This window comes from Hippocampus guttulatus, chromosome 7 (genome assembly GCF_054856545.1).
Source record: "Hippocampus guttulatus isolate MCC_2025c chromosome 7, RoL_Hgut_1.0, whole genome shotgun sequence".
Classification (NCBI taxonomy): domain Eukaryota; kingdom Metazoa; phylum Chordata; class Actinopteri; order Syngnathiformes; family Syngnathidae; genus Hippocampus; species Hippocampus guttulatus.
Genome location: NC_141267.1, coordinates 3,880,699 through 3,907,421, shown reverse-complemented (window position 1 = coordinate 3,907,421; position 26,723 = coordinate 3,880,699). Strand labels below are relative to the sequence as shown.

Sequence of the window (26,723 nt, the reverse complement as noted above, 5' to 3'; positions counted from 1 at the left end):
AAGTTTCATGAAAATGGCAATTCCTGGGAAAAAAAGGGAGAAAAAGAGCTTTTTGTAAAAGCATGCATTTCAAGCACGTGAGGCACCACTGCCACCTACTGGTCGCTTTTTACATGATTTACAATGCAAACGGCTTATTCTCATTCACAGATTGCATCAGACCCTCCTCCTCTCTATGACGCAAAAAAAAAAAAGACAGACGTACAAGTACGTCCTTGGTAGGCGGGGCCTGATTTTAAAAAGACGTACAAGTACGTCTTGTGGAGTCCCAGCTTCATAACTCAATTGTTGCTGTGTTTAGGTCAGTGATTCTTAACCTTGTGAGAGGTACCGAACCCAACCAGTTCATATGCACATTCACTGGACCCTGACTAAAAAATAAAAATCGGATTCAAGAAGTATTCCTTCAGTTTTGCCGGTGCAACACTAGAGTTGCTCAACTTGGCATGACAAATCATGCGGATAGGACACTGAGTCCCATCCCGTTCTGTGATGCATGTTGTACATATTTGTCTGACCACTTTCTTTTTTGCTCGACATACCATGTATTAAAATATTCTCAAAAAAAATCACACGAGGTACGATCGCGACCGTCACGCGTTCACACTGAGCAAACTAAATTTCCCGCAGCACTGATTGTACAAGCAATGGAATGTGATCATCTGCAGCCAGTGACTGCCAAGTGGGTGTGTCATAACTAAGTGGCATGTTGAGTCAGGTGTGTCTTAACCTCCATGGCAGTTGCTCCGTCGAACCCCTGAGACCAATTCACCGAACCACTTGTATTTGATCGAACCCAGGTTAAGAACCACTGGTTTAGGTTCATCGTAACAATAAGATAATGATGCATTATCACTCAGTAAAAATAGTGTCTTGTTAAAATAGAGGACAATTCAACCTTTTTTGGTGTTTTTTTTTGTCATGCATAGACCCAATTCCAATGAAGTTGGGATTTTGTGTGAAACATCAAAAAAAACAACAAACAAAAAACAACAGCAACAATACAATGACTGAAAAATCATGTTCAACCTATATTTTATTGAACACACTAAAAGATTTAATATTGAAACTGATAAACTATTGTTTGTGGTCAACTAATTAGCACATCCTCCTCACATCACATAGGTCATGGGTTCTCTGGGTACTCGGGTTTCTTCCCACATTCCAAAGACATGCATGGTAGGTTAATTGAAGAGCGTATTTTCCACACTAAAAGGTGCACTGGATTATGAGGCGCACCTTCAATGAATGGCCTATTTTGTATTTTTTTTTCATATATTAGACGCACTGGATTATAAAACGCAGTCTACAATGCATCCACTAGATGGAGCTACGCTCCTTCCGTTCGACTTGAAAGGCGTTCATCACCGCCTCTGAAAAACGTAAATTAACGATTACTTTGATGAAACTATGACAATTGAAAATAATACATCAAAACAGTAAATCAAGTGAGGAAATCACAAAATAAATTCTGGAGGGTGGGGTGGGGGGCTACAGAATTTACCCCACCCCACCCTACAGAATATATTTTGTGATTTCCTAGTTTGTGAATACACAACAAAGGAATAAATAACAAACACTTCTGAGACAGTCCAGTCTCCTACATTTTACTGACATCTGATCATTCTGTTGGAGCTAAGCTCAAGCAAATGCCAACAGAGTTGGTGCATTATTGTTGCTGCAGAGTTGATGCATTATTTTCAATTTTCGTAGTTTCATTGAAGTAATCGTTAACTTACGTTTTTCGGAGGCGGCCATGAACGTATCTCGAGTGGAATGGAAGAAGAGAAGGCACGAGACAGACAAAGACGCACAGTACCTGACAGCGAGGCTCTGTCAAAAGGGGGGGGGTTTGGCCTCGGGGAACATGCTTTTTTATTTTTTATTTTCATTTTTTTTTACTCCATCCATCCATCCATCCATCCATCTTCTACCGCTTATCCGGGGCCGGGTCGCGGGGGCAGCAGCTTTAGCAGGGAAGCGCAGACTTCCCTCTCCCTAGGTACTTCTTCCAGCTCTCCCCGGGGGATCCCAAGGCGTTCCCAGGCCAGCTGGGTGACATAGTCTCTCCAGCGTGTCCTGGGTCATCCTTGGGGTCTCCTCCCGGTGGGACATGCCCGGAACACCTCACCAGGGAGGCGTTCAGGAGACATCCGAATCAGATGCCCAAGCCACCTCATCTGGCTCCTCTCGATGTGGAGGAGAAGCGGCTCGACTCTGAGCCCCTCCCGGATGACCGAGCTTCTCACCTTATCTCTCAGGGAGAGCCCGGACACCCTGCGAAGAAAACTCATTTCGGCCGCTTGTATTCGGGATCTCGTTCTTTCTGTCACGACCCATAGCTCGTGACCATAGATGAGGGTTGGAACGTAGATCGACCGGTAAATTGAGAGCTTTGCCCTTTGGCTCAGCTCCTTCTTTACCACGACAGACCGATACAACGTTCGCATCACAGCAGATGCTGTACCGATCCGCCTGTCGATCTCTCGCTCCCTCCTGCCCTCACTCGTGAACAAGACCCTAAGATACTTAAACTCCTCCACTTGGGGCAAGATCTCTTCCCCGACCCGGAGGGGGAACTCCACCCTTTTCCGACTGAGGACCATTGTTTCAGATTTGGAGGTGCTGATTTTCATCCCAACCGCTTCACACTCGGCTGCGAAACGCTCCAGTGAGAGTTGGAGAGTCCTGCTTGAAGGTGCCAACAGTACCATATCATCTGCAAAAAGCAGAGATGCAATACTGAGGCCACCAAAACAGACCCCCTCAACGCTTCGGCTGCGCCTAGATTTCTGTCCATAAAGGTTATGAACAGAATCGGCGACAAAGGGCAGCCTTGGCGGAGTCCTACCCTCACTGGAAACAATTCTGACTTACTGCCGGCAATGCGAACCAAACTCTGACATCGGTGGTATAGTGACCGAATAGCCCGTATCAGGGGGTTCGGTACCCCATGCCCACAAAGCACGCCCCACAGAACTCCCCGAGGGACACGGTCAAACGCCTTCTCCAAGTCTACAAAACACATGTAGACTGGTTGGGCGAATTCCCACATATCCTCGAGGACCCTGCTAAGAGTGTCTACACTCTGGTCCACACACACGCTGGTCCACTGTTCCACGGCTGGGGCGAAAACCACACTGCTCCTCCTCAATCTGAGGCTCGACTTCCCTACGGACCCTCCTCTCCAGCACCCCGGAATAGACCTTACCAGGGAGGCTGAGGAGTGTGATCCCTCTGTAGTTGGAACACACCCTCCGGTCCCCCTTTTTAAAAAGAAGGACCACCACCTCGGTCTGCCAATCCAGAGGCACTCTCCCCGCTGTCCACGCGATATTGCAGAGGCGTGTCAACCAGGACAGCCCCACAACATCCAGAGCCTTGAGGAACTCCGGGCGGATCTCATCCACCCCTTGGGCCTTGCCACCGAGGAGCTTTTTAACCAAGTCAAGTCAAGTCAAGTCAACAGTATTTATAGAGCACTTTCAAACAGCCATCGCTGCATACAAAGTGCTGTACATGGAGCAATTTAACCACATCAGTGACTTCAACCACAGAGATAGGAGAGCCCACCTCCGAGTCCCCAGACTTCCAAGGAAGGCGTGCTGGTGCAGTTGAGGAGGTCTTCGAAGTACTCCGCCCACCGGCTCACAACATCCCGAGTCGAGGTCAGCAGCACCCCATCCCCACTGTACACAGTGTTAGTGGTGCACTGTTTCCCCCTCCTGAGACGTCGGATGGTGGACCAGAATTTCCTCAAAGCCATCCGGAAGTCGGCTTCCATGGCCTCACCGAACTCTTCCCACGCCCGAGTTTTTGCCTCGGCGACCACCGAAGCTGCATTCTGCTTGGCCAGTCGATACCCGTCAGCTGCCTCTGGGGTCCCACAGGCCATAACGGCCCGATAGGACTCCTTCGACAGCTTGACAGCATCCCTGACTGCTGGTGTCCACCAGCGAATACGGGGGTTGCCGCCACGACAGGCACCAACCACCTTACGGCAACAACTCAGATTGGCCGCCTCAACAATAGAGGCACGGAACATGGTCCACTCAGACTCAATGTCCCCCACCTCCCCCGGGACATGGGAAAAGCTCTGTCGGAGGTCGGAGTTGAAATTCCTTCTGACAGAGGATTCCGCAAGATGCTCCCAACAAACCCTCACAATACGTTTGGGTCTGTCAGGTCGGACCGGCATCTTCCCCCACCGTCGGAGCCTACTCACCACCAGGTGGTGATCAAGTCAAGTCAAGTCAAATGAATTTATAGAGCACTTCAAACATACTTCAAGCTGCATACAAAGTGCTGTACATGGAGCAATATAACATGCACAATAAACAGTAAGACAAATCGGTAATAAAGACGGTAGAAAGCACCAAACAGTAAAACCAAGAACAAATCTCAGTCATGCTGAGTCGAATGCCAAAGAATACAAGTGAGTTTTGAGGAGGGTTTTGAAGATGGGCAGCGAGGAGGCTTGCCGAATGTTCAGTGGGAGGTCATTTCAGAGAGAGGGACCAGCAACAGAAAAGGCTCGATCCCCTCTGAGCCTCAGTTTAGTTCTTGGTACTTCTAATAATGTCTGGTCCGCAGGTGTGTAGGGGCGGATGGGCTCAGAGAGGTAAGGTGGCGCGAGATTATTCAGAGATTTGAAAACAAATAAGAGGATCTTGAAAATAACTCTAAAATGTATAGGGAGCCAGTGAAGGGATGCCAGAGTAGGAGTTATGTGCTCCCTCTTACGAGTACCAGTCAAGAGGCGAGCAGCGGCATTCTGGACAAGCTTAAGGCACTTTCGTGCTACAAAAGTGGCACGAAACATGCTAAAGATGAAGTGTATTCAATTTACACACTATTTGAAACTTGAACAGAAAAAAATCCCATGATTGTTCACTATTCTGTCAAGTGAAAATTTGTGCAATTTTGCTTATGCATTCCTGGTGAGCACCAATATGTAACTTCAAATTTGCTGCTCAAAATCAAAACTAAAAAAGGAAACACATTCCCTGCCATGTTTAAGATTTGTCATATATATATATATATATATATATATATATTCAATACAATCTGATTTATATAGCGCTTTCACAACAGCCGCAACTGTAACACAAAGCGCTTAACAAAACAGTTAAAGTAAAATAATGAACACAGCACATTACAAAACACGGACAGTCATGCAATCGTAACCACTTCTCCCTGTTACGCTTTGTTGTTTAAAGCCTTTTGGGGTGAAAGAGGAGAGAATCAAAGTGACTTACCGGGTTTGTCGACCTTCTGAATGTAGTCAGACAAAAAAAATCTCCGTTCAAGTCCTTTTCTTCAAGCCATGACCACTTGAACGTGTTCCTCACACTCGCGTCTATTGCATCTAAGTCTGCTTGTCTGTCTACCTGCTTGAACATTACGCACGACTAACTTTACATATAGCGCTCAAATACTCAATACTCAATAATTTATCTGGACCTTGAGGCTTCCGCTGTCGCCGAAATTTCAAAGGTACAAGGTAGGGGAGCGATGTTGCCGTTGCTTGCGTTTGCTGTTGTCGTAGCTTCTTCTGACGTCGGTTGCGTCTATGCTGATTGGTTGAAACCAAAACGACGCTCGCATGCATACATGTTTGCGCTGATGCACGTACAGCAGAGACCAACCGAGTGCTGTGGCGCGCTTCGCTCGAATGGTGTCGTTACAAGCAAAACAACGAACTCAAACGCGTGTTCATTCAATGTTGTCAACTAACACCCGGAGGAAAATTGAGGACAATTTGAAAAATCCGGAATTCCAGGAAAATCTGGAGGACTTTTATCTCTGATTATAGCTGTTAGCTTAGCTAGCATCCTCCTGTTGCCCACCTCCTCCAGAGTGTCCAGGGAGCAGCCCTGGACAGAGCTGGCCCTCCTGACCAGTTGGTCCAGTCTTTCTCTGACAAGCATGCCATAATGAATGACTGAAGCCACCACAGAGTCATAGAAGGTCTTAAGGAGTGAACCCTGAACTCCAAAAGACATCAGTTTTCTGAATAGGAAGAGCCGAATAGGAAGGAGGCTCTGCCCCTTCCTTATTAGAGCGTCTTTGTTGGTAGACCAGTCTAGTTTATTGTTGAGAAGAACACCCAGGTACTTGTAGGAGGTCACCCTCTCTTTGTCCATACCCTCGATGTTCATCAGTGCAGGTGAGGCCTGTTTCCTGCAAAAATCCACAGCCAACTCCTTAGTTTTCCCAGGGTTGATCTAGAGGTGATTCTACGGGCACCATTATAATTCAAATGAATAGTATAATAAGGTGTACGAACACGGTTGCTTGCAAATAGCTTTAGACTGGCATAAAATGAACCAGTATTAAACTAAAGACTTTGTTTTCACTTTGTATGAACAATGCTGGCAAGAATGACTAATCCACAATGGCCATTATTGTTTTTATTTTTGGTAGAATGAAATCAAACGTTAATTTCAACCAAATAGCAACCGACCAACCTACATCACTGTCAGGTTTGTCCAATTTTACACTCAGGAATAAAACACAAGGAGGAGACAGGAGACTCAATTCTGGCACCAGGAGGTAACGAGGTGAAGCATTCGGTTTCAGTTCTCGGCACGTCACCCTGACGACCTCGTCCTCCCCCCCTCATTTATTGGGAAATCTACTACATAGGTGTGTCCAACCTAAAGGGTGGGGGCTGTTGAACACACACTGAACTTGTTTGACTATGTGAGTGCAAATTACGTACATGTGTGCAATTGTCACGAAAGCATCACGTTGCAGCTGGTGTTGATGGCTCCATTCACTGTTCAACCTTGCTCACAGTTTAGTCTTAACACTTATCTATTCCCAACCACGTCCTCGGGAAGGTGGTCGCGTCCCTAAACTTCCACACAGTGCACCAAGCTTTCTTGATTATAAAATGTGAGTATATAATGAAGAATATATAATGATTATAGGTGTGAGTACATAATAAAGAATACATCTTTATTAAAAGCAGAAGCGTTCTTCATTGCGGGCATAGTCAATTAATGATTGCGAGCATAAGCGTTCTTCTTTGCAAGCATAATCAATTTACCATGTCAGGCATAAGCGTTCTTCTTTGCGAGCATAATCAATCAATCAATCAATCAATCTAATAATATGCGAATGTATGATTACCAAAAATAATCAATCCATCAATCACACATCAGACTTGGCTTGCTTGTCACTTTTTTTTCCAATCCCTAGCGAGCTGTAGATGACAAGTTCCACTGTATCGAGGAGAAAATGGCAGAGATGCATCAGCTGCACAAACTTCTCAGAGAGAAGGAGAGCGATCTCGAGAGACAGCGTTGTGTCCTGGCAAATAACAAAGAGACGATCAAAGTAAGAAATCACCTTCCTTCGCTTTAATGTACTTGTTTGTTTGTTTGTTGTCATGCGTGCAGAAATCGAGAGTTAAAAAATAAATTTGCCTTCTCTTAATACAAAAGCTTCTACTCTACAAGGTTTTTGGCGGCCTTTTGGAACTTCAGGAAATTAGAAATAAAGGAGAGGTCCTTGTCATTTCTTTGCAAATTAATCCAACCATGTTATTAAGGAGCCATCACGGTAATGTTATACAATTAAAGAAAAGGGCCTTCTTCAAAATATGTTTCCAATATGCTTTTTTTGTGTGTGTGCGTGTGTTTCAGAGTCTGGAGTTGCTTCTCTGTGATAGTTCTCTGGAGCTGGAGCAGATGCGTGATACCTGTGGGAGCATTCAACAGCAACAGCAAGAGAGTCAACAGAGACAGAAAGAGAAAGATGCAATCCTCAATCAGCTGCAGGTGGCATTGCAGGCCCGAACACAAGAAGTCCAGGTACCCACACAAAAAAAGGCAACCTTTGGAGGGGAGGTGAAGCTAATTAAATGTTCAAGCTCAATATGTCTATATTTAAACAAATTAGCATGGCCCTTGATATCAACCCAGAGAATAAGAACCTTTCATGTCTTTCACAAATGAGACCGTTTTGTTCGAAATACATTCTTCACTAAATTCAAAATCACATAAACTACATCTGGACTAAAACGGCCCTAATAGGCAGTTTCCACCCAGATGTCAACTTTGTGTTGTCACGCTAATAATTTGTGAATGACACTGGTATTCTTTATTTGTTCTTTCTTGTGCTGCAGGATTTGCGTTCCTCCTTATTAACGCAATTACATTCTGGACCAAGCGAAGTTCTGGAGGAGTTGAACACCCAACTGCAGCTCAAAGACCATCTCGTCCAACAGATACTGGCTGACCAAACACAACAGGCCCAGCAATATCAGGAGCAGGTAAAGGATTTGTTCAAAACCATCAGTACCAGCGACCAATATATAAAGGGACTGCAGAGGACCCTATATTTGCCACTCACGGTAAAATTGACGATTGTAAGACAATGAAACACTATTTCCAGCATTCAGCAAACCAACTTGGTGAGTTCAGGGCTGAGCAGACAGCAAGGCTCCAGGACATCGGCAAACAGCTCATCTCAGGTTTTGGATCGAGATTACGATCGAATATTGCGATGGAGATTGAGATAGGAGAGAGGGAGATGCGAGAAAAAGAGAATCAGGAGCCGAGGAGCAGACATACAAGCAGACTTGACTCACCCACAAGGATCTTCCATGTTACCGTATTTTCACGACTATAAGGCGCCATTAAAAGTCTAAAATTTTCTCCAAAATGGACAGGACGCCTTATGAGGCGGAGCGTCTTGTCTATGCGCTGAGTTCCAAAACCTGACTGAAAGCCGACACGCTGTTTATATAGAGAAAAGGCGGAAGTGACTGTGGACAGGCATGCGGCAAAGAAGTCGGCCAATCAGTGAAGGGTGGGCGTGTATATATACATATATGGAGAGAAAGAGAGAGAAAAGGCAGACGTGAGTGACAGGCATGCGGGGAAGCAGGCCGCCAATGAGTGAAGGGTGGGCGTGTAAGTGGACGCTAAAGCGACGCTACAAGCAGGTACCAACACCTGTATAGAGTGTGGCTATGTGCATTGTTGCAAAACAACTTCGGTTTTGGTTTCTAAGAACCCCCGAAAATAAATTCTACAAAGAGACACGCCTACGAAGCTCAGTTCAAACTTCAAGCCATCGGTTATGCTTTTGGCATGCGTGCCCATCTCACAGCAGCGGTGAAAAACCAAGTCAAGCAAATGAACTCTGAGCTTGCCGTTATTCCCGGAGGCTTGACTAAAGAACTCCAACCGCTGGACATCGGCATCAACCGGGCGTTCAAAGTAAAGTTGCGAGCGGCATGGGAACAATGAATGATCGATGGCAAACACAACTTTACAAAGAGTGAGAGGCAGCGCCGGGCGAGTTACGCCACAATTTGCGAATGGATTGTGGCTGCTTGGACGAACGTGTCTGCTTGCACTGTTGTTCGAGTTTTTGGCAAAGCCGGCATCATTTCTGTGGAGCCACATGGCAATGAGAGTGACTGACAACGAAAGGGAACACGGCGTTTTTGATGGATTACCGATACTTGCATAATTGTTCAATTCTGATGCAGAGGATGAGGACTTTGATGGATTTCTGGGTGATGATTGATCGAAAAACGTGAGTACATTGTACGATGGCTAAATAAAATACAACGGAACTCCGTTTTGCTTCGTTGCCTTTTTAAAAACGTGTTTTTAGCTTGTATCTGTATGTCTTGGCATGCTACCGTATGCTACAAGCTAACGTGTTTTTAGCGTGCGCGCATGCATGCCGTATGTTTAAACTGGCGTATGTTTTACCACTTTAAAATCGCGCCCAATAATACAGTGCGTTTTGTCTATGTGTAAAATACAGAAATAGCACCCATTAATGAGACTGCGCCCAACCATACGGTGCGTCGAATGGTCGTGAAAATACGGTAATTCGGATATCAGAATGTGATATCCATCCCTCCATCCATCCATTTTCCGAACCGCTTGATCCTCACTAGGGTCACGGGGGGTGCTGGAGCCTATCCCAGCCGTCTCCGGGCAGTAGGCGGGGGACACCCTGCATCAGTTGCCAGCCAATTGCAGGGCACACAGAGACGAACAACCATCCACACCCACACTCACACCTAGGGACAATTTAGAGCGTCCAATACGCCTGCCATGCATGTTTTCGGAATGTGGGAGGAAACCGGAGCACCCGGAGAAAACCCACGCAGGCACGGGGAGAACATGCAAACTCCACACAGGGAGGCCGGAGCTGGAATCGAACCCGGTACCTCTGCACTGCGAAGCCGACGTGCTAACCACTGGACTACCGGGCCGCCCTGGAGGGATATCACAATGTGTAAATACTGTGTCAACAGCAATTAATCACGTAACTGTAAAACATAAATGAATCCTTTATATTTTCTGTTTTCATTGCACATAATTGTCCTGGTGCCTCCCAGGGAGGTTCTGGGTATGACGTCCGTCTGACATTAAACTGCATCTAACTGGTCCTCCAGGATGGGGTTTGGGTGTGAGGTTAACAACCTCACCCTGTAAAACAAAAACCCGTTACTCAGATTCAGATTCAGAAAACTTTATTTATCCCCATGGGGTAATTTGGACTTAACAGGTACGTTTTGCACAAGAAACATGAAAAACAATGACGAACATGGGATACAGTGCGAAGGGCCTGTCGGTACTCACCGTATGTACAGCGCCCCGAGATCTTAGTTGAGAAGGTAAACACTAGGGAAGGAGAGGGGAAAAAAACATGCTCGAACTATCCTCTTCTGAGGATAATTTAAGTCTTGGAACAAAAAAACCCTGCACGTCAAAAGCATATGACAGTTACAACAAGTCACAAGACATAACATGTAATGAGGGGATGGATGGATGGGGGAGGGGGAGCGCGACGCGGCCCGACCGGCGTGCTCCCAGTCCATCCAGCGCACAGCAGATCAGGTCACGTCACGGGGAAAAACCAGGAACAATGAAGGCGGTGATGATAAGGATGTGTATGCGCGTGTGATTGTCTGGTTGTGTCTTTGTAACAGGCCACAGCTGCTTCGTCAAGGTCTGCTCATGGAGACAGTCCCAGCTTATCAGTCCATGGCCGAGAAGGAGGGGGGTGATGGTGGGGTCACTAGCTTCCGTGCATACTTCCATCCAGGGGAAAGAATCCAAATAGTGTTGAATAGAAATGACGAGAGGAAGCCATTCCGGTAAATCATGGCGAAGAAGAGATGGCACATTCTTGGATGTTTAAATGAAGGGGCCAGGTGAAATCCAGCAGGAAGCCCGACACCTGATGACCCTGATCTTCGTAACCAAAGCCAACACCAGAGTAGGCACCTGTAATGTGCACACTGTTCCAGTATGGTCACATAGACCAGGTGCTGAAGAATATGAGGGACTGTGGGCTGGACATCTTAGGCGTTTGTGAAATGAGGTGGATGGGGCAGGGCGCCTCATGGTTGACAGAGCAACTTTTCTGTACTCTGGGAAGCAAGACCACCATTCCCATGGAGTCGGCATCATCCTCTCCAGCATTGCGGCACAAGCATTGGTTGGATGAAAGCCGGTGAATGAATGGATCATCACATCAAGGCTCTATCCCAGATATGCCAAAGTAACCATTGTGCAAGTCTATGCCCCAACCAAAGTTACCTCAGAGGAAGATAATGACACCGTCTATAACCAGCTCCAGACCATGCTTGAAGAGATCCCCAGTTATGACATCAAGATGGTGATTGGAGACTTCAACGCAAAACTAGATTGTGACAGAAGAGGCCTTAATGCCACAGTTGGACCACATGGGTCTGCAAGTTCCACGAACGACAACGGGGAGAGACTGTTGATGCTAACCAGTACCGATGGCCTCAGCATTGACAACAACCTTTTTGAGCACAAGCGGATCCACAAGATGACCTGGGTTCGACCTGGTGGTAGGACCCGAAACGAGCTGGACTACATCTGCGTCAACACAAGGTGGCGCTCGTCATTGCTAGACATTTGCTCCCACAGAGGTGCAGATGTGGGTTCAGACCACTTCCTTGTGGTGGGTAAAATCAAGCTGAAGGTGAAGAAGGTGCTGCCCAAAAGACCTTACGCAGTGGACAAGCTGAAGAATAACAACATCTCAGAAAACTTCTGTGACGAGTTGAGTAAGAAGCTCAAGGTACCACAACACCTTGCAAACATTGAGGAGCAGTGGGGTATGTTTTTTCATGCCATAGCTGAGATTGCAGAAGCAGTTATAGGCAGAAAGATGGATAACAGACAGCACCTGGAAAATGATTGATGAAAGGAAGGTGGCCAAGATAAAAAGTGACCAAAAGAGGAGGCTCCGGAGCTGGAGGATGGACGATGGAGCGCTTCTCTCTCATTAGCGCTCCAGTTAGCGGAAGGTTTTTAGCCTTCGAGAGCTAACTATGGCCATCGAGGACTACGAAGCGTTTTTAGCATGATAACAGCATTCGAGGAAACGTTCGTTTATAGACACATAGACAGTGAGGTCCCTCTTGGCCAATCGGAGGCCAGGATGATGCTCGGTAAGCCAATGGCAGAGCAGCTATGAGTATGTTGAGTCCAGGAAACTCGCAGCTGTGACCGAAATAAACATTGTTCACTATGTAAACCAGTGTGGTGGTTGCTGTTGCCTTTTTTCGAACAAAGCAGTAGAGGTAGCTTGTTGGATAAGGCTTCGTTGTAGTGAATGTCTTCGCGAGGCTGGAGCAGAGAAAATGATTTCATATAACGCAACAGGCGGGTTTTTCGTCGTATGGGGGGCCGGAGAATGGGAATTGCGTTCATGCATAAAGACTTTTTCACATAAGGGGGTATTTTCGCCCATGTAGGTTTCTTTCTAGAGGAGTTTTACTATAGATTCCACATGCATCGTTTTGGGAAGAGGATGTCAAGCCACATTAGTACTTACCTGTATTAATGATTACCAGTAAAATTATCTTTGCAGTGTGAGATTGGAAAAAAATACTCAGATTTTGTGGTATGTTTTATTCATGATGCCATATGAGTACAACATATTTTGATCTATTTATTTTATTAAATAAACCTGGAGTACACAGCTACTGATGGAATGTTCATTGTTAATGCAGTTTTCAAACATTTACCCTTGAAACATTATACTTTTGAGTTTCAGAATTCTTGATTATGAATATCAGTCAAAATAGAAAAATGGGTTCCCATGATGAACGTTTATGGAACCCAAAAGTAGTTTTCATGGTTTCCTATTGGGTAATCCGATGGAACTGAAAAACGGTTACCGTGAATTTCCGAAATCCTCAGGCCCGCTCCTGAATTATTTAAATTTTTGCAGTATTTATTTATAATTGTATGTATATGTTATTGTTTGTGTTATTATCATACGATATGAATTGAATAAGTAGACCATTTCACAATTCAAAATTTGGCACTCTCGAAATGCATAATGGGACTCGTACTTTTCTGATCAGCGAGTCCCAGGGACTCGCTGGTGGTAAACTGTAAAATTATCACTGAATATGTAGAGGCAGTATGTAAATGAGAGGCGGACAGTCTCGCCCCATGTAAAACAGAAAGTAGACAAAATCCAGTATGAATCAGTGTGATCATAAAAGTTGGGATGTGTGGGGAGACAGAAAACTAGTTCCCCCTGCCCTCAGCCCGACCTTTCTTGTGGCGCCAGCAGACAGCTCTGAAGTGTTGATCTTGTTGGATTTGTGACGGTCCTTTGTTGATGTTCATGAGGCTGAATGTCTGCTCACACACGTAGGTCGAGCCAAACAACATCAGCATCTTCTTTGCCATCCTTCAGAGATTTGAAAATATGGCTTTGTTAAGTGAAGCATAATAGTCATTCAGTGTAAAGGACTTTAACCAAACTTGAACTGAAGATCGATTAATTTCAAATTGCAGCTCCTGCGATCCTGTTTCAGGGCCTTGTGACAGACGGCAGGACAGCAGCTCAAGTGACGTCCCTCCCAAAGAAAAAAAATATATATCCCCAAAAAAAAGAACAGCTGAGACGCTCAATCACAGCTTCGCTCCCAGGTGCCAAGAAGGAGCATGTGCCTGTGCACATTCGCTGCTATCACGTCTTGGACAGAAAGGACCCACAAGCTATTCTAGGCTTGCGTTCATACAAGCAGTGTAACCAAAATGCATTTGAGTCCATTTTTTTTTCTTGATAAACCATATATTTTTTTTCGTCTGACAACCACAGGTACACTTTAAATCAAATATTATTATGTCGTTGTTCGGTTTATAGAAACAAATGTGACGTCTAACGTGAACGGAATGCATCTGTGAAATGACACGAATGCGCACAAAGCACGACGTCACGTGATGCAGCGTTTACAGAAGTAAATATGGTCCCGCATATCGGGGCTCAAGAAGAGCAAGGAGGGAAGATGTTGAAATATTTTGGGGACGTGAGCCGACACTCCTCCAGCTCCTCATTTCATGGATACGTCACATCATGGTTCCGCAAAACAAATATGAACCATCTAAATGGGTGAATTACTGCAGAGAGAGAGAGAGATAGAGATGTTTGTCTATGACGTGACATATGTTTTGTCTTCATTTGGGTTGATTCCAGGACCTCCAACAGGAAATTGTAGATCCTCCTTCTGACCTCCCACTTGTGGAAAATCTTTCTGAGGAGACTCAAGTGCAGAGGGAAAGCCCCAGCAGCAGACAGCTCGAGTTTGGAGGTGGGCATCAGAGCATGGGACTGGTTTTGTAGTGGCAACTACACCAGCAGCTGGCAGCTTTGATGGTGGTGGATCTTTGTACTAATTTCAATAATGAAACTTTTTTTCCCCTCTGATTTACTAACAATGAGCAACAACTTGAGGGGTTAATAACATTGTTTTCACAGCAAGAATTTGGGGAACTCGCCTGATTTTAAATCAAAGCACTATTCGTCAATGCTTTACATTGGTCTCAGTATACAGGTATTACGCCTTTCTCTACATAACACCAAACACTGATTGGAAAAAAAATGTTTTCAAATCTTTAAATAGCCTCGCTCCACGTTACGTCTTTGAGCTCCTCCACCCCGACACTCCTGCGCAGTGCCTCAGGTCTGCAGACAGGACATTATTACACGTATCAAGAACCAAGCCGAGGCTCAGAAGAGACCGAGCCTTTTCCGTTGCTGGTTCTTCTCTTTGGAATGACCTTCCACTGAACATTCTGCAAGCCCCCTCACTGCCTATCTTTAAAACTTGTCTCAAAACTAATTTATATTTTTTGGCTTTGACTTAGCATGACTCAGACTTGATTTTTAGTTTTACTGGGGGGTTTTTTTGCCCTTTATACTTTCTTATTAATTTATTTTATTGTTTGTTGTTGTATATATGATATTTGCTCCATGTACAGCACTTTGTATACAGTGATGGTTGTTTTAAAGTGCTCTGAAAATACAGTTGAGTTGAGTTGAGTGTAATTCACCCGCATGGACTGCTGTGGCTATTGTGGTGTATTTTTCTTAGTATTCACAGATGCATTGCTTTTCCTAACTGAAACTGCTACATCAAAATTATTCAACTGTACAATTGTTCAAGTTTTCAATAAATGTGATACTTAAAATCATTACATATGACCAAAAAATGTATCAAATTGGGGGAGGGGGACACACATACAAATTAAAGGGGAAGTCAAGTCAAACATGTTCTTTACCATGTTTTTTATCATGTGTTCTGTTTGCCCCCACTTGTCTAAACATGGTATTCTGGTTAATATTGCATCTGTGTAATATGAATTAAGCAGTAAAATCCACGTTTTTATCCAGCTCAGGGGGCAGTCGTTTTGCCACTTGCTATCAACTGAAAATGATACCATGGTGCCTAAGGGCTCAGGTAATGACCAATCATGGCTCACCTGTTTTCCAGGTTTGGTCATTTCCCAAGATGTTTTGAGTTCAATGATAGCCTGTCTGAAGTTCAAGTTAAGTTCAAGTCTGCCCAATAGTGGTTTTTCTTTTTCATTAAAATTGAGTTATGTTGTTCTCACAAAAGTATGTTATGAACTAAACCCAAACATTGTCTGATTGGCAGTTAGTCATGTGTTTTACTATTGGGGTAAAATAAATGAATAAATAATAAAAACAAATCACATCAAGTTTTAAAAAATGCCCTAAAATTAATTGGTATTCTCAGACTCGATCTAGTAGTATGCAGTAGTACAGAGCTCCTAACGTAACAAGGAAGAAAAACCAACAATGCATTCTATCCCCAGAAAAAAGAAAAACAAAAATGCATTCATTCCAGTGGCGGATGTTGGTCTGTCAAGGAGGGGAAGCTCAACTTCGGCCTACATCACAAAATGTGTCAGTTTATTTATACGTGAATTCTACTCTCCGTTCCTTTTCAAGAAACTGATCTGTGACCCTGTCATACCAACAAGGCGTCTTTTCCAGGGTCTTAACTGTGGTGATATAAGTCAGTCTGGGAACACAAGCAACTACAATAAAACGTGAATTCTACTCTCCATTCCTTTTCAAGAAAATGATCTGTGTACAATGAAACCCACCAGAAAAAAAATTAATCTGTCACTAGTCGTTTTCAACAAAGAGAGTGTCGCTAAGATTATTAGAAGAAGTCTCCAGTTCAACTCAGAACAGAATGAGAATTGAAAAATGCTCCCACGAATGCCTATACCAAAAGATCGGTGATTGGCTCATTTCGCTGTCAATCAAAAAGAGAGTCAGCCTCAGACAGATCATCCAATCATCATGCAGAAAAGCTGAGCGTCCTATGGGCGGGACATAACCAGCATTTATCCAATGACTCGTCTCGTTTCAATGCATTGGGACAACGGGCTCTGAATGTGCTGATTCGGTTTAGGGACCAACAGGTGGCACTGTAGGGCTCCCCCGGCAGCTGCGCACCTGTTGGTCATTTGGTAATTAGTTGTATAAAAGGACTCCTGCCCGAACACTCGGTGTCGGGTCATTGTGGCTTCTTGCTACTGTCATGTGTGTTGCTGTTTGCTCTTAGTTTCTGTCATGTTTAGTTAATTGTTATGTTTTAGCTTTAGTCATGGTTTTTGTTTGATACTTTGGACTTTGTGTGCTTGGGATTTAGTTTTCTTTGTTTTAAATACAATTCTTCAAATACACCCTGCTCCTCCCTCCTGCCTGCTTTTTGGGGTCCACCACCACCTCGCAACGTGACACTGAACTCTCGAGACGCCCAGCGTCCACACAGTTTAAAGCACAGTGAAGCTGAGGGAATGATTGAGAAGAGAGTCACGTCGTAACCAGTAATAAGAAGCTGATTCGGAACAAAAGTTTAGCGCGTTGTAGCGCATATTTAGTCAATGACGTGTACACACAATTGTATGTACACACATATTTGATCACTTATTTTTTTTGACAATTCAGGGGAAGCTGAGCTTCTTCCCTTGTGGTCTTAGAGCAATTGCCTCTGATTCATTCGCAATTATTGCTGCGAGGAACGCAAATCTTTGTGAAGGAAGGCATTTTTTTGTATGAACAAGTATGTACTTCCAGGTCAGTGTGGCGACTGTACCCTCCAATGGACATCCTTTTCACGCACGGCAGTGCGTTGAAGACGAACAGTCATGGAGGAGGACTTGGAAAGATTAGTTTTAGATTCATTTTTAAAATAAGATAAAATAGGTTAGATGACCCGAAAGCCCATTGAAATAAATTGTTCCTTCACAAAAAAGCCTTTGCTTTATCTCGCAATGATTGCGAGGAGCGCATAATTTTTCTTCTTCCATGCCACCCTGGGCTCCCTACGATAGAATCACTGCTCAAACATAATGTGTTGGATCTTACATGACTGTTTTAGGAACGAAAGCTTTGTATCTTTTTTGAATGAACACTTAGGTCTTGTCCACACTTTATTATATTTTTCGTCATGATTATGGTACATGAAGAAAGGTGGTACTTGGTGTAAGAAAATCTGAGCCCCACTGCCTTGTTCCTTTCCGTTTGAGTTGCATGTATCATTGTTGTCCACTTGGTGTCGTCAGTCTCACCTGCATGACTATATACACGGGTTTTTGAAGACGTGGATAATGTGAATAAATGTCCAGTGTGTTCTTCCGGGCCGCCAATCTCTCGATACATTCACAGTGGATTGATGCACGACCACGGATTTATACATGTCATACATGTCACTGTTATTGGTCCAGCAGACAATGAATGAATGGCATTTGCTCAAAACATTAGACAATCAATCAGCAGTGAAAACATCTCCATGTCTGTGGCATAACTGGCGACAATACTTAAAACGTAGCTGTATTTGTTCGTACACCAAGTCTTACCTTCATCTATAAATATGCTAAAATTCCTGTAAAGAGTTGCGGCTGGTCATGGCTGGAGCGTGTGGTGCAAGATCAAAGTGGGGGAGGCGACAGTGTTGTTACAATGAATATGTGACAAAAAAACTTTTTTGTCTAGGTAATCAAAATAGTGACTTTAACTTTAGAAGACCCTGTACCTCGGACGGTATGTTCGTTTAAAGTAAATTCGGAAGGACATTAATTAGCATAAAAGTTCATTCAAACTAACAAAACAGACCAAGCACGAAAGATGATGTGTGTGGAATTCTACGCACGGTGACCATTTGTGTCGTGTATGCGGCATTTGTTGCAGAAACCTGTATGGACATTTCACCTTTAATGGTGCCTTCACAGATGTGAACGTTACCCATGCCATTGGCACAAACACAATCCCATACCATCAATGATGCTGCCTTTTCAACTCTGCGTCCATAACAATCTGGACCGTTCTTTTCCTCTTTGGCCCTGAGAACATGGCATAACAATATCTAAAAGCAATTAAAAATGTGAACTCATCAGACCAGTGAACACTTTTCTACTTTGTATTCCGACCATCTTTGATGAGCTTGGGCACAGAGAAGCCAGTGGTGTTGCGGTGTGTTGTTGGTAAATGGCTTTTGCTTGAATTGTATCGTTGCAATTACGGATGTGGCGGCGAACTTTATTTACTGACATTAGTGTTCTGAAGTGTTCCTGAGCCCATATCCTTTCAACATTGATGTTGGTTTTTGATGCAATGCCACCTGAGGAATTGAAGGTCACTTGCATTCGATGTTGGATTTGGGCCTGTCGTTAACACAACACCCCAACTACATTGGAATTGGGTTTGTACTTGTGTGTAGGGTGGGTGAGCTTCGATGTGAAATTTTGTATTTCTCATTCCGATAACTCAAGGATCTTTTACACTGTTCCTCATGGGCCACTGTCCCTCAAGGGCAACTGCCCTACCTCTTTCCATCTCTCCCTGCAGCAACACACCTGATTCAAATGATCAGGTTATCCAGCTTTTGCAGACCTTGCTGATTATCTCATCATTTGAATGAGGTGTGCCGCAGCAGGAGGAGATGGAAAACAGGCAGGAGAGCATCCTGCGAGTGACAGCATTGAAGACCTGTGAGATAACTGAACAAAATATTCAGTTTACAGCTGTTTGTGTTATGATGTTTTAGCTTGGTTAAATGAATATGGATATGGCCAACAGCTGATGGAGCACAGTGAGACATACTCCTTTGTGCTGTTATTTGGATTTATCTGTTATCTTTGAACAAATTAATGTAAATTGTAAATTGTTGAAATTAAAAAAAAATATTGAAACACATGTCCCTACGTTTTTGCTTTACAGTCATTCCTACATCACTTAGTTACTTGCTGACCTAAAACTCAGAATTATCTGTTGGACATTAAAATAGAAATGATTAGTTCACTAAACTTCTTTGTACTGTTAGATGCTAATGCACATTTAAAAAATTGAACACATAAGCACACTAAAGCCTGTTTTAAGACATATAGTTAGTTACCCCAGATGAGCACTGTTCCATATGTCCCTTCACCGCCTTGTGTCTGACAAAGGAAAGCTATATTAAAAATAAATAAATAAAGACAATCCAGCAGGAGATTTAGAAGATTCACAAATTGAAACACATTGGAAACATCAGATTAAATACTCTGAATTTGAAACTCATTTTCACATTTCAATGTTTCCTGCACCACCACTGGAAGAAATAGAGGTAGATGTAGTTTTCATATCCGACACCAATGTTGCTGCTTCTAGCATTAGCCAACACCAATCTGATTTATTTTGTCCCTGTAAAAGTTGTCAATAATATTTGGATGTTGTATGCTTGATACCGACATCTAAAAACACCACATTAAGCTTTCCAACAACTCTTCTGGTCCCCTAAAGGAAGGAGGAAATCAATCACACAGAGGTCCTGTCTACTGTATTTTACAGACCATTTGAGCAACATTATTAGGTACACTATCACTCACCTACTTAGTGCCGCTAAAGAAAAAAATATTGGAACCGTCCTAGAGCTCTATCTGCTTGTGCAGGCATCAAACCTTCCACTCTGCTCACAGAATCTTGCATGACCCCCTCACAAACACTACATTCAATGTGGTTTCCATCAGGGCGCAGGCTGCTAGATCTGCATTGTAGAACACAGCGGAGGAGGAGAACTTTTACCCCTCCCTGTCCCAACTGTGACTAACTAACTGAATGCACAAAGCGCTTTACTGGACAGAAGGTGGTATATTTTAACTGCAGCACTTCACGTATGTTTTTATGTTTGTTGCTTTTTTTGCTTTTTTTGTTTAATGCTACTCTTATGCCTGTAATATTCTGGAGTAATCCGGAATGGATGCAGATGTTGACTGAGACACAATAATCTTATTGAAAAAACGTTATTACAGAAAAAACATGAAACCAACAAACTACAAATTAGATCGCTGGTCAAAAAAGCCAGGAAAAACATAAACAAAAAGCTCTTGCAGAAGGCAAGGAAATAAATAACGAAAATAGCCGCTCCCAGTGTCCTACAGAACTTCCTCCAGACCTGGGATACAAACTGTGGACCTCAGTCAGAGACCAAGTCCACGGAAATACTACGGAAGCGGAACATGTGCCTGATGAGCAGTTGAGCACTTTCTAGTTCCGACGGGAGCTTGGAGAGAAGTGGGCCATTTTAGAGAACTGGTTGACCACAATAAGTATGACTGAATTCCCTTATGACATCCTTATGAAGTCCAATGAGATGTGTGACCAGGGACGAGACGAGATCGTTAATGGCCACAGTAGACCAGCAGGAGGTTGACGGGAGGATTTCCCACAGGCACAGGCTTTGCAGGCCCCAACGAAGTCTGTATCGTCTTTCTTAAAGTCTGGCCACCAAAATCGCTGGGTAATGACAGTGTGGGTGCGGTTAATACCAGGATGACAGGCAATCTTGGAAGTGTGGCCCCACAGTAATACCTCTGAGCGTACTGCCGCAGGCACAAATAATTGTCTATTTTCAAAATTTCCAAGGCCTTGATAATGATCTTTTCAATCTCCAATCGCAGCGCTCCCACAATGTGGTGATGAGGTAGAATGGGCTCAGTCTTGTTAGTGTCTACTGCAGCGTCATGGAGTCTGGAGAGAGCATCTGGTTTCTGTTTCTTAGAACCATTGTGAAAGGTTAAGACAAAGTCGATTCGTGCAAAGACCTGTTCCCACTGTGCTTGTCAGGAGTTCAACCTCATGGCAGAGCAGATTTACCACAGATTCTTGTGATCAGTGTATATTGTGAATTATTTCTTGGCTCCTGCCAGCCAGTGTCGCCACTCTTGGAGTGCCAGTACAAAAGTTAGTAGTTCACAGTTTACCACGTCGTAGTGGACTTACTCGACAAGAGAAGAAGGCACAGGGGTGGAGTCTCTAGTTGACTGGAGATCGCTGTGACTGCCCCCACTCCTGAAACCTTGACCACAAAAGGAAGATCGGGGTTAAGATGGATCAACACTGGTAGATTAGTAAATAAGGTCTTAAATTCATTAAATGCCATCCCTGCGCTAGGAGTCCAGGTGAATGTGGTCTTACTTGAGTTCAACTGGATCAGAGGTGTTACCTTTTGACTATAATTAAGGATAAATCTTCTATAGAAATGTGCAAACCCTAAAAATTGTTGTAACTGTTTTTTTGTGTTGTTGGCTCTGAGCTGTCATTGGATGCTGATTGTGTCATCTACCTTGCGCAGGTTGGAACATTGTTGTAAGATAGTAAATGCGAGCCAGAAACGCTCAGCTTGTGTTTATCTGATTCTAGCAATATGTTAGTTGGACTACATTTCACATGATTTCTAGACACGGAAGCAAAAATAGTAATTCTGGTATGAGGAAAACTTAGACGCTAGCTAGCCTGTGGTGAGTTTTTGCTGATAGATTGGATCAGACTGGTTGTAATAAAAACAATTTGAAGGAGCCCGAGCTGGTGTGTGAGGCAGTCAAGTTTCAACTGGATGTAGTCGGGCTTGCCTCCACACACAGCTTTGGCTCTGGTACCAGTCTTCTTGAGAGAGGTCGGACACCCTTCCACTCTGGAGTTGCCCTAGGTGAAAGACGTCAAACAGGTATGGGCATACTTATTGTCCCCTGGCTTGGCGGCTGTACGATGGTGTTCACCCTGGTCAATGAGAGGGGAGCCTCTCTCCGCTTTTGCATGGGGGGATGGAACCAGGGTGGCGTTTTGTTACTTGATTTCTGTGCTCATCACGGATTGTCCATAAAGAAAATCATGTTCAAACATTACGGTGTACATACATATGTGCATTTGTAAATGGGACACCCTCGACTGCAGGCCAATGAATGACTAATCAAGTCATTTAATTTGCGGTCTCTTGTTTTGGACAATCTGGTAAAGCGACTGGTGGAGCTGTCAACTGATCAACACCTGGTGGTGTGTTGGCTCCGTTGTTAGGGGAACATGTCCACTAGACCCTTATCTATTGTGATGGTGTGCTCGGAACGTTTGGTAGAATCCCCTGTCAGCGTTTCAATTCCCAACTTTGGCAGAACTTTACCCACATCCCAGGGGAAGCTGAGGACATTTGTCCTCAATCCGAAAAGGGTGAAGTGCCCTCTCCAGGTCGGGGATGAGATCCTGCCCCAAGTGGGGAATTTCGAATACCTTGGGGTCTTGTTCACGAATATAAAAGGGAGCGTGACATTGACAGGCACATTGGTGCAGTGTCTGCTCTGATGTGGACTGTGTATTGTGTTGAAGGAATTGACCCAAAAGGCGAAGCTCTCGAATTACCTGTTTAGCTATATTCCTTCCCTCAGCTATGGTCATGAGATGTGGTCGTGACTGAAACATCCCGGAGACAAGCGGCCAAAATAAGTTCTCTCGGCAGGGTGTCAGTACTCTCCCTTAGAGATAGGGTGAGAAGCTTCGTCATCCAGGAAGGACTCAGAGTTGAACCGTTGCTCCTCCGCATTGATGCCTCATGGACATCTCCCCGGTGAGGTGTTCCGGGCATGTCCCATCGGCAGGAGGCCCCAGGGATGACCTAGGACACCCTGGAGAGACAATGTCTCCCAGCTCGACTGAGAACACCTTGGTATCCCTTCAGGAGAGTTGGAAGAAGTGGGTGGATAAAGGGATTTTTTGGCTTTCCTGTTGAAGCCCCTGGCTCTGTGACCAACCGGATAAATGGTGGATAATGGATGGAAAGATACTGATCCAGTCATTTTGGCATGCATTGAACTCGATGCCGATACCGTGGATCGGATCAGACTACCCCTGGTCTTCGCCTGTCTTGTGCTTCACTTGTACACTAATGATAGGTCTTTTTTGGTTTACTGCACGCAATTTAGTGGTGTTTATAAGGAATGTGATTTCAGTCTCAAAGAAGATATTCAAATAAATTGCTCCCTAAACAGCAAAATAATTATAACCCCCCCCCCCCCCGCCCCCAGCTATTTAAAAGTGGGTTAATGATCTATTTTTGAACGAATATTAGATATTTCTGTCTTGGTTAATGGATTATGTTATTTAGGAAATCTAAAAGAGTTTTACACTATTTTGATAGTAAAGTGTCATGCCAATTTATCACATAAGATCCCTGAAAACGATAGCATTGTGCAACAACAAAACATTTCCATGTCCATCTACTTCATTACAGTGCAATCGTCTAGTGATACTATGTGTACAGTAAATACAGTACAAATGAACATAAAATCGTAATATAATCAATGATATGAACTATATCAACTGAACTAGAATATGGGCTGAATGATAATGAGACAGGCTGTCAACATAAGTAAGCTTGGAGGAGCATCAGGGTTTCATTTTAAATATCGTTCTCTTATTTATTTATTTTGAGCCATAATGCTTCTAAACTTTCTGCTTCCAGTAGAACTCAGTTCAAATGGTGAAGGTGATGCTGATGAGGATCCAAATACTAAGGGCTGTGGGAGTCTTCATCAAGAGAAGTCTAAACTAATGTTTCAGCCGCTGGTCAACACCAAGGTATCCGCAAATATACTCTTGATTCTGTGAAACACATTTGAAATATTCATTTAATTTCTTAATTTCATCTGGGTAATCATTCTTCCAATTTGAGTGGTAACAATGATATGAATCTGTCATGATAAATCAGAATTTTTGTGGTCAGGCTTCTCAGGGTCGACTCAAAGTTGCACTCCACAACAATTGGAGTGCCACTCAAAGCCTCACAGAGGTCAAACAACTGGTGGAGCAGAAAAGAGTGATGGAAAAAGAGCTGGGAGAGTTAAAGGATCATTTGAACAAGATTGGCTTCTCTTCACTGTCACAGATCAGGTATAAAAAACTTAAAGCATGCATTTGGAAGCCTGATTAGTTTCTATATTCTGTATTTTGAAACTAAACATTACATAAAAAGGTGTTTTTGGTGAGACCGGAGACTAATTATTATTTTTAAGGGTTTACTGTATCTATCTGTTTTCAAGGAAAGCGCTGGTGACCCTTTATGTTGAAAATAAATATTTAAAGCAACCACAAAATGAGATGTGGCAGCATGACAGTGGACATAATGATGAGGGGAGACTGTTGGATGACAAGGACGAAGTGGAGATAGATGTCACCATGGAAGAAGAGGACAGCTATGAATTTTGGGACACTTGGGATGAACAACACTCTCTGTCTGAGGGTAAACATTCATCCATCAAATTCCAAACAGATGATCAAGAAAAGATGACAGAAGTCAATAGGTCTGATGGCCTTTATCAAGTCACCAACTCATCAAAGGTATGCGACTATAACCGTGTCAGTATCCAGAGTGTGTGTTATATGTGTGGCCCCATTGTTTGGCTTTTGTGAGCAAAACATGATGTGTTGCGATCACATTACAATCAATCAATAAATGCTGCGATTGGCTGGCAACCAGTTCAGAATGAACTCCGCCTCCTGCCCAAAGACAGCTGGGATAAGCTCCAGCATGCCCGCAACCCTCGTGAGGATAAGCGGTTTGGATATTCATTCATTTTCCGAACCACTTTATCCTCACTAGGGTCGCAGGGGGGTGCTGGAGACTATCCCAGCTGTCTTCGGGCAGTAGGCAGGGGACACCCAGAACCCGGTTGCCAGCCAATCGCAGGGCACACAGACACAAACAACCATTCGCGCTCACACTCACACCTAGGGACAGTTTGGAGTGTTCAATCAGCCTCCCTTGAATGTTTTTGGAATGTGTGAGGAAACAGGAGGACCCGGAGAAAACCCACGCAAGCACAGAGAGAACATGCAAACTCCACACAGGAAGGCCAGAGCTGGAATTAAACCCGGTTACCCCTGCACTGTGAAGTCGACGTGCTAACCACTGGACTACCGAGCTGCTCGCGGCTTGGATAATCGATGGATAAATTAACAAATCATTGCAGTACACACTGAGGAAAAAAAACAACTTGTCGGTTATGTAGCTTGGGATTGTGAAATTTTTAGAACAAAGGTAAACACACCACACAATATAGGACAAGTTGACTAAGTTTAAAACCTAGTAGAGTGCAGCACAGGGCTGTATTTTGACATTTTAGGGGCAAAAGTACATACTTTTGGGGGGTAAATTGTAAATCAATTTCAGAAGTCAGCAACAAAAATATATTTAATAACAATAATAATATAAGTAATCATACATCCATCCATTATCTGAAACGCTTATCCTCACAAGGGTTGGGGAGCGTGCTGGAGCCTATCCTAGCTGTCTTCGGGCAGAAGTCGGAGTACACCCTGAACTGGTTGCCAGTCACTCGTAGGGTAGACAGAGATAAACAACCTTTAACACCCACAATCAATCAAACCAAAGGGCAATCTAGAGTGATCAATTAACCTACCAAGCATGTTTTTGGACTGTGGGAAGAAACCAGAGTACCTGGAGAAAACCCACGCAGGCACGGAGAAAACATGCCAACTCCACACAGGAAGGTTGGGGGCGGAGTCGAACCCCAGACCTCTGCACTGTGAGGACGATGTGATAACCAGTTGACCACCATGAGTAATAAGAGTAACAAGAATAATCTGCAAACTTACAAGTAGATGTATTACAAATTTTAGCAGCAAATTGCCACCATTTCGGGGCAGTCTGGAACCATTGAGCAGCAGCGCAAACCCCTCCTCCGGTGTGCTCTATGTCTGCTTGAGGAATGTGTAATTTCAAATGTCCAAAAAGTTAAACATTAGTATCCATTCGCTTAAAAAATGTGCAATAGTGTCACCACAGTGAATGAGAGGCCATCTTGCTTAATTGTGCTTGTTCTGTGTTTGTTTTCGAACAGGATGGAGACCGAGATTTGTCAGGCAATCAACAACAGTCTACGTCCGTGTCCTCAGTGATTGTTGATAAAACTGTTTGCCTGCGGGCACAGTGCAAAGAGCTGATTGAGAAACTGACGGTGTCTGACACTAGAGTGAAAGCTCAGCCTGAGCAACTGAAAGAACACAGAGAGATGCTCAGTGAGTTTTACATACACCAGTAATCA

At 44.0% G+C, this 26,723-nt stretch overlaps 1 protein-coding gene across 4 annotated transcripts in view; it reads left to right on the top strand.

The window, feature by feature from the left end:
• The window catches only part of LOC147202007 (myomegalin-like), a 140,929-nt gene that overhangs the window by 43,710 nt on the left and 70,496 nt on the right, over positions 1 to 26,723 (top strand). For 3 of the 4 annotated variants that reach the window (XM_086115972.1, XM_086115973.1, XM_086115970.1), the window contains exons 9-16: positions 7,207 to 7,344; positions 7,653 to 7,820; positions 8,135 to 8,281; positions 14,512 to 14,626; positions 24,122 to 24,237; positions 24,383 to 24,549; positions 24,699 to 24,996; positions 26,520 to 26,697. In XM_086115972.1, coding sequence (XP_085972098.1) covers positions 7,207 to 7,344; positions 7,653 to 7,820; positions 8,135 to 8,281; positions 14,512 to 14,626; positions 24,122 to 24,237; positions 24,383 to 24,549; positions 24,699 to 24,996; positions 26,520 to 26,697 — 1,327 coding nt within the window. The remainder of the gene's footprint in view (positions 1 to 7,206; positions 7,345 to 7,652; positions 7,821 to 8,134; positions 8,282 to 14,511; positions 14,627 to 24,121; positions 24,238 to 24,382; positions 24,550 to 24,698; positions 24,997 to 26,519; positions 26,698 to 26,723) is intronic. The other variant, XM_086115971.1, reaches the window with a different exon arrangement.